General features: G+C 45.7%; 1 protein-coding gene across 1 annotated transcript; it reads left to right on the forward strand.

The window, feature by feature from the left end:
* The first annotated feature begins 1,090 nt into the window (after nucleotides 1–1,090).
* ZPR1 (ZPR1 zinc finger) lies at nucleotides 1,091–10,749 on the forward strand. The gene is made up of 14 exons (XM_011982124.1): nucleotides 1,091–1,287; nucleotides 1,444–1,605; nucleotides 2,026–2,116; nucleotides 2,503–2,573; nucleotides 3,224–3,310; nucleotides 3,470–3,592; nucleotides 3,952–3,999; nucleotides 4,177–4,243; nucleotides 4,650–4,720; nucleotides 5,466–5,555; nucleotides 6,052–6,162; nucleotides 6,861–6,947; nucleotides 8,819–8,884; nucleotides 9,909–10,749. The coding sequence occupies exons 1-14, from the start codon at nucleotides 1,117–1,119 to the stop codon at nucleotides 10,041–10,043; spliced, it is 1,380 nt and encodes a 459-aa protein (XP_011837514.1). The 5' UTR covers nucleotides 1,091–1,116; the 3' UTR covers nucleotides 10,044–10,749.
* The last annotated feature ends 5,173 nt before the right edge of the window (nucleotides 10,750–15,922 follow it).

Consider the following 15,922-nt stretch of genomic DNA (forward strand, 5'->3'; position numbering starts at 1 on the left):
GAATGCAGGCTGTGTCTGGAAGACCTGTGGCCCTGGGGGACCTGAAATTCCCGAGGTGGGCTGCCTGCTTCCTTTGTTCCTGCTGTTCTAGAGTTTAAATGGCCTCTTTTTATGCTGGACTCTCTTCTTGGGACTCTCAAACTCTTTCACTCAGCAGCATCAATGCTCCCTATAGATCCCCTGGGAACTGAAACTGCGGTGTGGTGGAGGAAGTGGAAAGGGTAAACACAGTCTCTTGTCTTTGGACTGCCCTGTCCGGGCCCCTTTCCTCCCAGTTCAGCCTACTGTCCCAGGGTTCTCAGCACCTGCCTGTTCCCCAATCCCGTAGCACAGACCCCACACATATGTAGGCTCATCATGCCTGCAGGCTGGTCTTCCCTGACACCCTGGATGTTGACAATGTTGGCAACAGAACTGGGTTGTGGACCCAGCACCTGGAGAGAAGTGCTAGAAAGGCAGAAATAATAAAAGGTGTTTTTGTTGTTGTTAGGAAACTGGAAAAGCATGGGTCAAGGGGGTGGGCTATGGTGGGGATGGGAGGAGGTGGGAGTGAAAATGAGGGCTGTGTACTTGAGGCTGGGATTGGGGAAGGTAGTGATGAGGACAGAATAGGGAGTGGGAAGGACAGAAAAGGACAGCCGGCTTCAGGGATTGAGAGAGGGGAAAAAGCTGAGCCACCCAGAGGGGGGACCTAGCACGCAAGCAGCATGTGGCCCAACACTGGAACCAAGCATCCCGGCTCCGGGCGCACCGTCTCAGGGATTCCCCAGGGACAAGTCCGGCCCCTTGTCCTCAAGGCTCTACCGACGTAGGGACCAACAGAACCCGGTGCGGTGGAGCTATTGTGAAGGAGCAAAAAACTGCCCTGGTTCTAAGAGGACGTCTTGGGGGAAGTGACGGCTGAGTTGAGGTGGATCTGGCTGGCGATGGAAGGTTCGAGCCATATAAACCTGGGAACCTGGAGCCTTTGACGACATTGTTCCCCGAAGGCCCGGAGTCTGCGGACTCTTTAAGAAGGGAGGCGGTGGTGGTGGCAGCTGGCGGAAGTGACGGTAGGGGTGGGGCCGCTAGAGCGGCGGAAGTCGGAAGCAGAGGTCCAAATTGCTCGTGGTGGCCATGGCGGCAAGCGGGGCTGTGGAACCCGGGCCCCCGGGGGCTGCTGTCGCCCCCTCGCCCGCCCTGGCCCCGCCACCCGCCCCTGATCACTTGTTCCGGCCCATCAGCGCCGAGGACGAGGAGCAGCAGCCCACCGAGATCGAATCGCTATGCATGAACTGTTACTGCAATGTGAGGCGGGGGGGTAGGGCTTGGGCCGGGACGAGCCGGGGGTTGGACCCAGCCAGGTGGGCCTTGCCGGGGACCCCGAGACGCACCCGGAGATAGTAGGGCGGGGAACGGGAGTTTCATTGATTTTTTTTCCTTCACTGCTTTCTGCTTCACCAGGGCATGACGCGCCTCCTGCTCACCAAGATTCCCTTCTTCAGAGAAATAATCGTGAGCTCCTTTTCCTGCGAGCACTGTGGCTGGAACAACACGGAGATCCAGTCGGCAGGCAGGGTCCAGGACCAGGGAGTACGATACACTTTGACCGTCAGGGCTCCGGAGGTGAGAGGACCTTGGAGCAGGTACCTCAGTATTCTAGAGGGAGATTGGGGACTGGGGTCAGAGCTCGGGTCCAGGCGGTCTGATCTTAAATAAATCCCCCTATGTCTCCTAGCCTTAGTTTCTTTTGTAAAATGGTACTGGTGTTGTCATCAGCTCAGGTGAGATAAGATTTGTGAAAATGCTTCGTAAATGTCTGAGCGTATGAAATGAGCAGTAGTTGTTATGAATAGTATTCTCACCATTTGGACAGCCTGGCTCACACCACCTGTACTATTTGAAAGGAGCAGTCTGGACCCTGTGGAGTGGTGAGAGGGAGAGACAGCTGGGCTGGGGTCTGATGGAAAGGGGACAGTCTGGTTATTACTTGAGGAGAAGCTGTTCTGCAGCCTCTTTGTACTGAACGTATTCCTTTCTGCCCAGGACATGAATAGAGAAGTGGTGAAGACTGACTCTGCTACCACAAGGATTCCTGAGCTAGATTTTGAAATTCCTGCCTTTAGCCAGAAAGGAGGTAAGTTTAAAATCAGAGTATTTGGGCTATTCACATGTAGCCAGAATCTTACCCTCTTTCTTGCAAACCCCCTGGTGCCAGGTCTAATGGTTTGTGTATGGGTTCTACCATGTAATCATTGTGATTTTCATTGGTTTATCATGAGTAGAAAGCTTAGGTCAAACAGCTCGAGATGGTAGAAAGTAATGGTAATACCATAGTGTGTTTATTATAGAATTTTAGCATCACTGTTATCAGACATGAATGGAACCTTGCACCTGGCCTTCTCATTTTATGGATGAGGAAATTAAGACCCAGAGAGTTCAAGTGAATTGCCCAGGATCATACAGGCACTTGATAGCAGAGCTAAGGCTAAGTCACACTTGTCTTTTGTTGTTGTTCACAAGCTCTGACCACTGTTGAAGGACTGATCACCCGTGCTATCTCTGGCCTGGAGCAGGACCAGCCTGCACGAAGGGTAAGCTGGGGTTTTCTGATTGTAGCGGCTCAAGGAATAATTGCTTATATGTGTCTGACTACAGAGTGTCCCATGTGTCTGAATAGTCTCTGACTAAATTTTGGAAACTTGCTGGGTAAGCATATGGTGGTGCTGGAGCTGCTAGGATGTTGCATATGTTGTAATTATTGTCTTTTCCACTTCCCCCTCTCAGTATATATTCAGGCCTCATCAGACAGACGATATAACGTTACCTCTGAAGAGCTTTTCCTAATCCCCTTGGGTTATCTGTGTTTCCTGAGTATTCTGTTGCATTCTTACATTTATTATGACAAGTAATATACTTGCATACTATAACTGCATACTATAACTGCATCTTTAGTTATTTGTCTCCTTAATTGACTGGGGAGTCCCATGAGAGGACTGATATGTTTACTGTTATATCTCTAACATGGCATGAGTGGCTGGGCTAAATGGTTGAATGAGTGAGAAAAATGAGGCTTGCCTGTCACCACCCGTCAACTTCAGGCTTGTTTGCTACATCTCATTATGAAGCCTGAAGTTTCCACTCACACTGAGACAGGTGGTGACTTCCTAATGGAAGTAACATGGGCATGACGAGGGGCAGGGCATAAGTACAGGGCTGATGCTTTACTCTCTGTTCACGGCAGGCAAACAAAGATGCTACAGCTGAAAGAATTGATGAGTTCATTGTCAAACTGAAGGAGCTAAAGCAAGTAGCCTCCCCTTTCACTCTGGTGAGTATTGAGAGACTGGAGTTGCCCTCGATTAGAGGAGGAAGGACTAGTAAGACTGCTGGGATTTTCCACTGTGGTGCCTGAGTGGTCTGATAGTAGGTGATGTAGGATTGTTTATGATTTCCTTTTGCAATGATTCTCTCTTCACCCATTTGTTAGATCATTGATGATCCCTCAGGGAACAGCTTTGTGGAAAACCCACATGCTCCTCAGAAAGATGATTCCCTGGTGATCACACACTACAACCGGACCCAACATCAGAAAGAGATGCTGGGGCTCCAAGTAAGTGGACTAAAGGATCCAGAAGAATGCTCTGGAATTATCGCACACTCTGGATTGCTTGGAGTCAGTGGAACTTATTTTGCTGCTGCTGCTCTGTGTGCCCTATCTCAGCTTGTTTGTGCTTCTCATCTTGCTCATGTCCAGGACTTGGGTAAACTTCACAGAAAGGATGGCAGTGGCTGTGATCCTATCTTAAGCCCTGTTCTTCCCTTGGTTGGGGCTTTACTTTGTGGTTTCTCTAACTGATGAGGTGGCACCTGACATAAGTGAGCCAGAGCATTTTCTTCCACTCCAGGGCAGGGTGTTGGGGACACTGAGTTATACCTGCCAACTTGCGATGTGCATCTTTGCTATTTTAGGAAGAAGCACCAGCAGAGAAGCCAGAAGAGGAAGATCTCAGAAATGAAGTGAGTCACATTGGCTACTGGTGAGGAAGGAGCAGAGCTGTGGGCTGAGACTGATGCTGTTCAGCATCTATCTTCCTTGTCACCAACATAGATGACCACCAGCATACCAACTGAGTGTCTTCAGCCTGAACATCCCATCGGGGAGGGCTCACCCTTTGTCCCCATGTTGTGTTCCAGGTGCTCCAGTTCAACACAAACTGCCCAGAATGCAATGCCCCTGCTCAGACCAACATGAAGCTAGTACGTATCTTTTGCCAAGCAGTTGGGTTGCTCTTCCTCTGACTCAGGCATGAAGACTATAATTAGGCTGGGAGCATCCCTTTCAAGGAAAGCACATGCGTTATACCCAGTAATAAGGAGGATATTATCTTTGATTAGACTGTGTACCTTGGGTTTTATGTTCAAAGAGAAAATTAGGCCATGGTCACTAGACTGTGTGTATGTGGTCTGAGCCATGCCTTCAAATGTGTGAACAGGGATCGCCATGGGTTGGGAACTTGCCCTCTTCTGGCGAACTCTGTGGGCTGCCTCTTGTGAATATTTCCTGCAGTTCTGGGACCAGCATATGTTTGTGTGGGGTTTGGCTTTGTTTTTCCCCAGATGGTGGTCCTGTTCACCTGGATGTAGATTTCCTTAACTCCGTTTTCCAGAAATCCCTCACTTTAAGGAGGTTATCATCATGGCTACCAACTGCGAGAACTGTGGGCATCGGACCAATGAGGTGGGTGGGCACCATTATTTGGGAAGAAGACTAGCTTAAGGTTAACCCCCTTTTAACTATCATTCTTCCTAAATACTTCAGGACTTGGGGGCAGGGGGTGTAAAGCAGCTTGGGTCTTTTTCTTAGGTCTAGTGTAGGGTAAAGAGCCCTTGAAGGAATGGGAAGTAGCCTAGAAAAGAAAAGTTAGAGATTCTATAACTTGTTTAAGACATATTAAAGGTTGATGATATAAGAGAAAAGTCTTTTGACCCACTCCTTAGAGGTGTGGAAGTTCAGTGAGGCAGACTTAAGACTTCACAATGAAGAACCCAATAGAGCTGTCTGAAAATAGAATGAGCTGCCTTGGAGAATTATAAATTCCCTTCTCCTGAGTGTATCTGAGTATAAGCTAGTTCAGTTCTTTAACCAGAATATTATAAAGGAGACACACATGGGATGCAGTGGATGAAAGGACTGCAATAAATGCTTAAAAGTCTCTTTCAACCCCAAGAGTCAGGTTTTTTAAAGGTAAATTCAGAGTTTGTTGGCAGTTTGGGAGAGGTTTTGGCATGTTACCAGGGTTGGGCACTGCTCCTGGCCAGCTCTTGGTGTTTTTGGTTTGGGTGACTGCTGTTTAGAAGGCTCTTTCTTTGGTAGCTATTAGTGGGCCTAACTGATTGGAGGTCTAAGCCTACACTCCACGTCTCCTGGGTACCAAGATAGGCTCAGGTCTTCTCTCTGTTGCTCCTGACTGTTATCTATGCAGGTGAAATCTGGAGGAGCAGTAGAACCCTTGGGCACCAGGATCACCCTCCACATCACAGATCCCTCAGATATGACCAGAGACCTCCTCAAGGTAACAGTCAGCTTGGGAAAGTCAGTGTCCTCCCCCTAAGTTAGATAAGCTGTCTCAATCTAGGTGAAGCTGTCTTTTAGGAATAATGTTCAGGGCCATGAGGCATCTCCTACTTCCCTGGCTTTGAGGACCCCTGAGCAGAGGGGATTAATCCAAGGTTGGAATTGCAGATGTAGAAGGTGACCTGTTAGCTCTTTCTGATGACTGGGTAGCTTTTTGGCCTCCAATGTTTCTCTAGGTCTTCTTCTCTGTCCCCTAATGACAGGATACCCGACAGCTTGAAACTATGACTGAGTTTCCCTTTATTAAGTTGGATCCATTCCTGTGGTTCAGATGGACAGGAGTGAGTCTCAAGCTTTAACAAGGGAGTCAGAGAAAAGTGGGACAGCTGCCCTTGTCCCCAGTCTATCACTACTGGTATTAATTGAGCAGGAGGCCTCTGGTTGGCTTTCTTTGCTTCTGACTTAAAGCTTAAAACTGACCTCTCATCTCACAGTCTGAGACTTGCAGTGTGGAAATCCCAGAGCTAGAATTTGAACTGGGAATGGCCGTCCTTGGGGGCAAGTTCACCACCCTGGAAGGGCTGCTGAAAGACATCCGAGAACTGGTGAGTCACCTGAGTAGTGTGTAAACCACCTTTGAGCAATTTGGCTGTGTGAAAAAGGACTGGAAGACTTCAAACATCCTAGTTTTCGGTGGTGGTAACTGTGGGTTTCTTTGCCTTAAAGCTGGTTTAAGAGACTTAAATATTATTTTGGATTGTGAAGAGACAAATATTATTTTGGATTGTGAAGATAAGTTTATGGGAAATGTTGAATGGAAATTCCAGGCCTAACTTTGGGACTTCATAGTTATTTTGTGGTCTTGGAGAAGTCATTTATTTTACTGGAAAGTTAGGTGATGAGGGTCCTTCTAAGCACCTAAAACTTCCCAACATAAAAAACATACATGTGTTGACTTAGCCCAAATATTTATCTTCTTGATGAATTATTTCACTTGATTCTCTGTTGGGCATTTTGTATTTGTAAATTGTACTTTTTCTTTGCATTTCTTCTCCAAATTAGTATTAGAGATCATATTCTAAGAACATGTTTCGATTTTTGTTTTACATTGCCAGTTTTGTTATCTTGGCACATTATCCCATAGACTCCTAGTAGCGACTGCCTTGGTTAGAAAGGTGGTGTGGTCTAAATGGAAACCAAGTTTCCCTGACTGGGCACCCACTGCCACCCCCTGCGTAGTTTATGGTCAGGCCTAACAAATATAAAGCCAGTATTCACACAATTTGGATATCATTTATTGCAGGTGACCAAAAATCCTTTCACACTGGGTGACAGTTCCAATCCTTGCCAGAAAGAGAGACTGCAGGAGTTTAGCCAGAAGATGGACCAGGTAAGACGTCACTGGCCAGTCAGTACTTAGGGTCCAGTGAACAAGAGGCTGCATGCTCATGTCTTGCCACTTTTTGAACATCTAACCATCGTGTTGGCATTCTTCTGGTTTTCTTTTTCTTTTTTTGTTTTTGGAAACAGTCTTGTTCTATTGCCCAGGCTGGAGTGCAGTGGCACAATCTTGGCTCACTGCAACCTCTGCCTCCCGGGTTCACACAATTCTCCTGCCTCAGCCTCCCGAGTAGCTGGGATTACAGGCGCACACTACCACGTGTGGCTAATTTTTTGTATTTTTAGTAGAGACAGGGTTTCACTATGTTGGCCAGACTGGTCTCGAACTCCTGACCTTGTGATCCGCCTGCCTTGGCCTCCCAAAGTGCTGGGATTACAGGCGTGAGCCACCGCGCCCGGCCCTATTCTGGTTTTCTGTATTCCATGTCTTCTTTCTTGTTTTTCTCCCTTATTTTGTTAGAGCATCTCCTCCAGTAGCTTCCTGGGACAAAGCACATGGGAAATAAAATTTCTGGGACCTTCCACGTCTGAACATTTCTTTATTCTGTTATCACACTAAAGTGATTATTGGCTGGGAATACGATTCTAGGATAGAAATAATTTTCAAAGACCCTGCACTACGGTCTTCCAGTTTGGCAAAGACATTGCATTACAGTCTTCCAGTTTGGCTGTTGAGAAGTCTGAAGCCATTTTGATTCCTGGTCTTTTATATGTGACCTAGTCTTGTGATCTCTTTGTCTTCTTTGATGTGAAAAAATTTCAGGATGTGCCTTGGAGTGGGTCAATTTTTACCCACTGGGCTAAGCACTTGGTGGATCTGTGGATCTTTTCAGTCTGGAAAACTCATGTGGTTCAGTTTTAAGAAGCTTTCATGAATGATTCTATTGAAGATTATCTTTTTTCTGATTTTTTTTTCTGTCCTTTCTGAGAACTCCTGGATTTTAGATATTAGACTTACTTGTCTGGTCTTCTATAATTTACCTTTTTTTTTTTTGTTCTATTTTTGGTTTCTTGGTCTTTTTGTTCACTTTGGGAGATTCCCTCAACTTTATTTTTCAACCTTTCAATTGACGTTTTCATTTCCACTAAAACTTTTATTTTCCAAGGAGCTTTTTAAAAAATAGCATCCTGTCTTAAGGATGTAATATTTTTTTCTTCTTGAAGATTATTATTATTTTTTAAATTTTTTGAGCATGTAATTTATATAGCGCTTCTTGATACTGATGTTGGATCTTTTTTGACATTTTATTCTCCTTGCATCCTCTTTTTTCCCATTTGATTTCCCATCTTTCAATGTTAAGGGCTTTGCTCAGATGTCTGATAATCATTGTCTTCTTACAAGTAGCTGACTAAAGACCTGAGTAGGGGGTGAGCCTTGTTGATATGGGGCTTATTACAGGGGAATTTAGCTTAGTTGTTTTGTTGAGGTGGCCTCCAATGTCAGAATTGTTAGGTCTTTCCTCTTGGGCTAGTCAGATTCCACTCCGTGGTTGTTGCATTTCCTGGCCTGAGGGTAAAGGCTTGGCTGGCAGTGTTCTGAGAGCTGTGGAAAGGGGGCTGGGGTGTGTATGTATTCTGTTTCCCATAAGCTTACATTCATTTAACCTCATTGTTCTTGATTCCTTTCCCTCTGCCTTCAACTGGGCCAGCACCCCCCAGTCCACAGCTTGCTGATGTTGGCTTTTCTAACAGTCCTTGTTTTAGATCCTTTCCCCTCTACTTTCAGATCTACCTAATTTCACCAATTCTTAAAACTTTTGGGGATTCTGTAATATAAATTGGGTTGGCTCTTGTCTGGCAGACATAGCCCCTTTTTACCAGAGGTTATGTAAAATTTACTTGCTGTGTTCTCTCCTTTAGATCATCGAAGGTAACATGAAGGCCCACTTTATTATGGATGATCCAGCAGGAAACAGTTACTTGCAGGTATAGTAGACCTTCCCTGATGTTTCATAGAGATACATTTTCTGATCTTCCTTGAATATGTATCATTTCCCTAGAAACTGAAAGACTTGATTCTAAAAGGACTGCTTTTTACCAAGGAGGCGAAGTTAGAAGATACATAAGGGAGAATAGAGGGGGGTGGGGGAGAGGATTTTTTTTTTTTTAAGTGTATGTAAAGAAGGAAAAAAAGGGCCAGGTGCGGTGGCTCAAGCCTGTAATCCCAGCACTTTGGGAGGCCGAGACAGGTGGATCACGAGGTCAGGAGATCGAGACCATCCTGGCTAACACAGTGAAACCTCCTCTCTACTAAAAAAAAAATTACAAAAAACTAGCCGGGCGAGGTGGTGGGCGCCTGTAGTCCCAGCTACTCGGGAAGCTGAGGCAGGAGAATGGCGTAAACCCAGGAGGCAGAGCTTGCAGTGAGCTGAGATCCGGCCACTGCACTCCAGCCTGGGCGACAGAGCGAGACTCCGTCTCAAAAAAAAAAAAAAGGGAAGAAAAGGATACTCTGAGGCTCCTTTTTTTCTGTATTCTAGCTCTTGTCCCAGTTCTGGAGTTCTCATTTTGCACATCTGATTATGGAGTGAGGAGAAATGGTGCCTCGTCCAGAGGCCATGATAGGAAACTGATAGGCTTTAAGTTGACTGAGGAGATAGTCCGGTGATTGATGTGCCTTTAACATTGACTGAATGCTTACCATGGGTCAGGCAAAACTTCTAAGTTCTTTCCAAGATTAAGACCATTGCTATACTTTTTATAAGAAGGTGCAGATATTACAAAATAGGTGGATCGTTCCCTGATTCTAGGGCTGGGGTCTTCCACCCCTGGCGCATGTGGGCTCTGTTGCTACCCACTAGTTCAGTCTAGCCGTGGGAAATTGGAGGCCAATAAAAATGAGAAGAAAAACCCAAAACTCATGATGTTCTTGGGAAAGTGGGAATTGGAAGCTGCCTGCAGGGAGGGGGAGTGGCACGGCGGCACTGATTGTCTGTCCTTGACCTTGCAGAATGTGTATGCACCTGAAGATGATCCTGAGATGAAGGTGGAGCGTTACAAGCGCACCTTTGACCAAAATGAGGAGCTAGGGCTCAATGACATGAAGACAGAGGGCTATGAGGCAGGCCTGGCTTCACAACGGTAGCAGTGGGGGGCTCAAGGGCCAGCGTCCAGTGCTGCTCTTTCTGTAGGTTATTTATTAGTATCAGAAGAAGGCTGGGAGTGTCCTCTCCACCAGCCCTTGCCCATGGTGGGGAGGACATCTGGTCTGAGTCAGAGATCTATGCACACTTTCTAAACAGCTTGTGATGTAAGTGTGAGCCTCTTGTGTTACTTGACCTTATTTTGGAAGTTTTGAATTGGCCTCGGAGGAAACCCAGAAATGAACCAGGGGTATGTCATTATCACTTTTTTCATAGCAAGTCCTTACCCTCCCTCCACTTAATGCTCTGTCCTCTAAGGTTAGAACTCTGAAGTTGGAGAAGGTGGAATAAAGTTACACCTGGAGTTTGGTTGTTGGTTTCGAGTATATAAAATACTGACTTTCAACAGGAAAGGAGTCTCCTGAGGGGAGACCGAGTCCAGCACAAGTGAAGGAGTTACCATTGAAATGATGACTTTCAAACAGCACTGGCCTCTGTATTGACCCTATCCTTGTTGATATGCTGTTAGAATTCAGCCTCCCAAAGAAAATTTTCCTGTGTATCCACTGTAATTTGGGGATTGCAGCTGGCATTTAATTCATTCCTTCAACAGATGCTTGCTTATATACGTTATGCCAAGCACACAACAGAACAGAGGACAAAATAAATCTCTTTCATGGAACTTAAAATCTAGTGGGAAAAACGACAGTAAACAGATGAGGAAAACAGTACATCAGATGGTGACTAGTGTCATGGAGGAATGTAAAGCAGGGAAGGGGCTGGGTTGTGCAAGGAAAGCGGGAGTAGGGAAGATCTTCTGAACAAGAAGGTGATAATTTGACATTTGGGCAAAGCTGAGGAGGTCAGGGAGTGAGCTGTGTGGGTAGCTGGGGAAAGAGATTTCCTGGCAGAGGGAACTGCAAATGCTAGAGCTGTGAGGTTAGAGCCAGTGGGAGCATCTGAGCAGTTAGCCCCACTCTCAGTTACAAATGTTGAAACACATTCATTCAGAGACAGGAGGCTATCTGCAGTTGTTCCGAAAGTTAAGGACCAGTGAGCACTCTGCTGCTCGGGCCCTGGACTTCCCAGCCAGTGCTCTTTGCACTGTAGTCTCCTACCTCTCATAAACAAAAGGTGACTCCTGCGGTGCAGACTGCAGGGTATTTGTTCAATAAAGACCAGTTCATTGATTAAGATGTTATCACAAACCTTACTGCTTTGTGTTGCAAACTTCTGGTTTTTGTTTTTTTTTTTAGTAGAGACAGTCTTGCTCTGTTGCCCAGGCTGGAGTGCAGTGGTATGATCTTGGCTCACTGCAACCTCTGCCTCCCAGGTTCAAGCAATTCTCCTGCCTCAGCCTCCCGAGTAGCTAGGACTACATGCGCACACCACTATGCCCAGCTAATTTTTTTTGTATTTTAGTAGAGACAGGGTTTCACTGTGTTGCCCAGGCTGCTCTCGAACTCCTGAGCTCAGGCAATCCGCCCGCCTCAGCCTCCCAAAGTGCTAGGATTACAGGCATGAGCCACCGTGCCCAGCCTGTTGCAAACTTATCTCTGAAGAATGAGTTAGAAATGACTTAGCAATCAGACATCTACTCTCATTGCTCTGTTAAACTATTCTCATAGGTCACAAGTGATTTTCCAGTTGGAAAAGGTTATCTCTTTCTGTCACTTTTGATAGTGGACCATCTCTTCTTAACCCTTCTCTTGGCTCTCCAGATGCTGTACCTTTGGCTTTCCCTTCACTTTGAATCTTTCTTATTTGCACACTTTGCCTCCTCCCTTTTTATTAAATTTGTTTCTGAAAGTTCTGCTTTCAGACATCTCCCCGTATCAGACTCTTTGGCATCTTACTATCATGTGGGACTAACTTCCATACCTGTATCTCTAATTTTCTGTAAGTGAGGGCGAGAGTAAGGTGTTTGGAGACTCAGGTTAGCAAATGACTCATTCAAACTATAAAGCTTCAGTACTTTGAGCAAACTTCTCCCAGGCAACTATTCTACCCTAAGAGATTATCTCTAGATATGTTTCCAGCTGGCTTGGGAATCTTAAGTTTACCAGACAACCCTCTGATCTATCATTTAGTCTCTAGACTTCCCCATAGTGTAGGTGTGCTCTGTTAAGATAAACTGCAGTATCAGGTTCATTTTCCATTGTGAAGGAAAAAAAATGGCACTCTGGCTTACTACTGAATCTCTTGTGAGTTTGATTGATGTGAGGCAATCTCCCAGAATCCACCTAGGAAATGATGACCTGAGTTTCTGAACTTGCAAAGACTGAGGACCAGATGCCAGACCGGGATAACCCAGCTAAGGTACTTCCTGCCCTTTGATGACAAGGCATTATTCAGTTTCATACCCTTCTCTTGAAGTATCTCTCAGCTCCTTTCTCATTTCATAAAGTGTGTCAGGATGGGAGCTTACATATAGTTAACTGAGTCTTGCTCCACAGGCCCTAGCATATGACACATGGTTAATAAAATCTGTTAAAATCCTCCATCCTAGATCAAACCCTATTAGGACACTAGGGGTAACATCTATAGGTAATAAGATAGGGAAAGGGTCTTGCTTTAAAGCCAGGGTAGGTGAGTCAAAGTGCCAAGAACATGTGGATTCAGTTTCACAGCCACGAGTAAAATCTAGGTGGAAAAGTTTTGTGATTGTATTAAAAAAGGAAAGTGGTTCGTGCGTGAGGGCACGCCTCCTGCTTTCATGGGTCAAGTATGTGAAATGCAGCCATGTTCAGTCATTAGACCTGTGGACGAACATATAGGTAGGTACTGAATGTACGTCTGCGTCGTGATGAGTAAGTGGAGGAGCGAGGTGAGTGTTGGGAGCAAGTATGAAGGGCAGTTGACTTGGCCAACTGAAAGCTTTAATGATGGCAATACTTTCATTCTAACATCAGTCTATTTCCTTCTTTGTATACCTGGGGTATGTGCCTGATGCACACTGCAGAAAATGGTGCCTCTGCTTACATTTAGGGCAGTGGTGGTTAAGACTACTTGGCTTTATTCCTATTAAAAATTTTTTTTGGCTGGGCACAGTGGCTCACGCCTGTAATCCCAGCACTTTGGGAGGCCGATGCGGGCGGATCACGAGCTCAGGAGATTGAGACCATCCTGGCTAACATGGTGAAACCCTGTCTCTACTAAAAAATACAAAAAATTAGCTGGATATGGTGGCGGGTGCTTGTAGTCCCAGCTACTTGGGAGGCTGAGACAGGAGAATGGTGTGAACTCGGGAGGCGGAGCATGCAGTGAGCTGAGATCCCGCCATTGCACTCCAGCCTGGGAGACAGAGCGAGACTCCATCTCAAAAAAAAAAAAAAAAAAAAAACGAAAAAACACTTTTTTTTTACGCACTTCTTTTTAAGGCAAATGGCAGTGTTTCCAACTGTGAAGAGAAAAAAACTGCTTATTTTGTGTGTTCACCTCAGTTTAGTATTGGCACTTCCAATGCTTGTTTTCCTAGTCTGTAAAATGGGGATAATTAAGATAAATAAAATTATCCCCATTTTACAGGTGACAGAACAGCCTCACAGAGGCTAGGTAACTTCCAGAAGGAAGCAGAGCTTTTTTTTTTTGAGACGGAGTCTCACTCTGTTGCCCAGACTGGAGTGCAGTGGCATGATCTCGGCTCCCTACAACCTCTGCCTCCCAGGTTCAAGTGATTCTCCTGCCTCAGCCTCCTGAGTAGCTGGGACTACAGGTGCGTGCCACCATGCCTGGCTACTTTCTATATTTTTAGTAGAGATGGGGTTTCACTGTGTTGGCCAGGCTGGTCTTGAACTCCTGACCTCGTGATCTACCCACCTCGGCCTCCCAAAGTGCAAGGATTACAGGCGTGAGCCACCGTGCCTGGCCAGAAGCAGAGTTTCTAAGAGGCAGGTGTCAAACCCAGGCTAGACTCTGAAACCTGAGCTCTGAATATTTTGAGCTCAGCTCCACAGTGACTGTATTTGTTCTATTAGAGACAACTGCAGAGAGAGGCCAAAGCTCAGAGCAGGCCACTGGCACTGGCATCTGATCCTGCTTAACTGCCCTGCAGCGTAGGATGGAGACACTTGGGTCTTGTCAGGCTAAGGGACGGGGTAGGATGGCTAGTGGTGAAATTGAAGAAAACAAATGGGCAGAAGGTGGCTGGGTGGAAGTTGAGAGGGCTATCCTGGCAGTGTTCACTGGAGAGGTGTGAGGCTTTCTGAATGCCTGCTGACACCAGGGTGGGGCAGGGCTGTGCAGTGCAGTGCAGTGTGAGATACACCAAATTGGACTAGAAGCCAAGGCAGGGTTGTGTAGGGGGTACCCCTGGGGCCCTCCACCTAGTGAAGCCCTATCAGCCCAGTGTCCTCTCACCAGCCCTCAGAGCCCCAGCCAGCTTTCCTTTCTGGGCCTGTAGTGCAACCCCCTCAACATGGCCCACTGGGTAAAAATTCATGCTTCAAGACTGATCCCCAAGCCTGTTTTATATTATATAAGTAAAGAATTTTTAAACACTTACCCCCAGATAATGTATATTTATGAAGTATAGCCCTGTCTGCTTGACTAATGTATTAAAACTGTCCTTTTTGACTCCTGGTCCAAGAAACTATTGTCTGCACTTCTGTGTAGTTGTGTATAGCATCCTGCAAATTCTGTCAGAAGTCTGTGTTTTCAGTAACACTAAAACTTCTCTCTCAAATGATACAAATTTTCAGCTTTAAGACAAGTTCTGGGGAATGAATGTACAACATATTGACTAGCTAATAATTCTGTATTGTTTACTTGAAGCTTGCTAAGACAAATTTAAGTGCCCCCCACCGAACTAGTACATAAATAAGTCTAGTGAAGGATGTTTTAATTAATTTGATTTTGGTAATCATTACACAATGTATAATTATATCTAATCATCACATTGTACATCTTGAATATATATAATTTTTGTCAAATAACCTTAATAAAGCTGGGAAGAAATGATAAAAAAGTGACAATCTAACATATGATAAGGTAAAAAGATATTTCAAGAAATTTGGATGACCTCTTGCACCCCACTTTGCTAGCCTCTACTCCCAAGAGTCATGTTCTGGCTATGTGAAGTTGAGCAACTTCTTAATCTTGCCAAGCTTCAGTTCTTATCTGTAAAATGTGATATTGAAACGATTTGAGAATTGTGAGGGTTAAATGAGATAATTCAGGTAAAGCTCTAAAACCCCTGCCAAGAATAAAGTCTTTTCTTCCCCCCTAAAACTTGAGTATTAGAATTCATTCTCTCTGGTTTCTCTCTTTTGCTATGCTAAAAATAGATTCAGGTCCTTTTCATTGTCAAGATTTTAGTTTCCTTCAAAAGATAACTGCGAGCTAGTTGTAATATAACACCAGAAGAATTATACAGGTCTTAGAAACTACGTTTTTCATAGTAATTATGTTGGTTTGCACTTCCTGGCTTCCCTTCTCAGACGGTAGATACCTGGAAGCCTAGTGGAGCAGATTCTCCCCACTTGAAGATACTTATAAAAATAACGAACATAGTTCCGATGACCATATGCCCACCATATGCCCAACACCGCTCTGCGCACTTCACACAGTAGTGTCATCTCAGCCTGTGATCATTCCGAGTTAGGTGCCGGGATTCTCCCCGCTTTGTGATAACTTGCCCGAGGTCGTACAGCTAGCCAGCTATGGAACCAGTATTCAAACTCGGCTACGCTGCAGCCTGTGGCCCTCCACTTTCTTGCCCGTGGTCTGCAGTTTAGGTAACCTCTGGGGGCGGGGTGTTTTGGGTCAGGTTGTGGCCTCAGAACAGCGCTTGCTGCGGTTGGATGGATGGGTGGGTGGGTGGATGAAGAGAAGAAACCTGGTGGCGTCGTCCCAGGGCTGTGGAGCGCCCCGAAGGTGAGCG

This window comes from Mandrillus leucophaeus, unplaced genomic scaffold, assembly GCF_000951045.1.
Source record: "Mandrillus leucophaeus isolate KB7577 unplaced genomic scaffold, Mleu.le_1.0 Scaffold1052, whole genome shotgun sequence".
Lineage (NCBI taxonomy): Eukaryota > Metazoa > Chordata > Mammalia > Primates > Cercopithecidae > Mandrillus > Mandrillus leucophaeus.

Bases quoted from the DNA above. Each gene is read 5' to 3' on its own strand.
- ZPR1 (XM_011982124.1), top strand. From the start codon at position 1,117: ATGGCGGCAAGCGGGGCTGTGGAACCCGGGCCCCCGGGGGCTGCTGTC. The intron at 3,593-3,951 runs GTAAGTGGACTA...TTGCTATTTTAG, and splicing joins AAGAGATGCTGGGGCTCCAA to GAAGAAGCACCAGCAGAGAA. The intron at 8,885-9,908 runs GTATAGTAGACC...TTGACCTTGCAG, and splicing joins CAGGAAACAGTTACTTGCAG to AATGTGTATGCACCTGAAGA.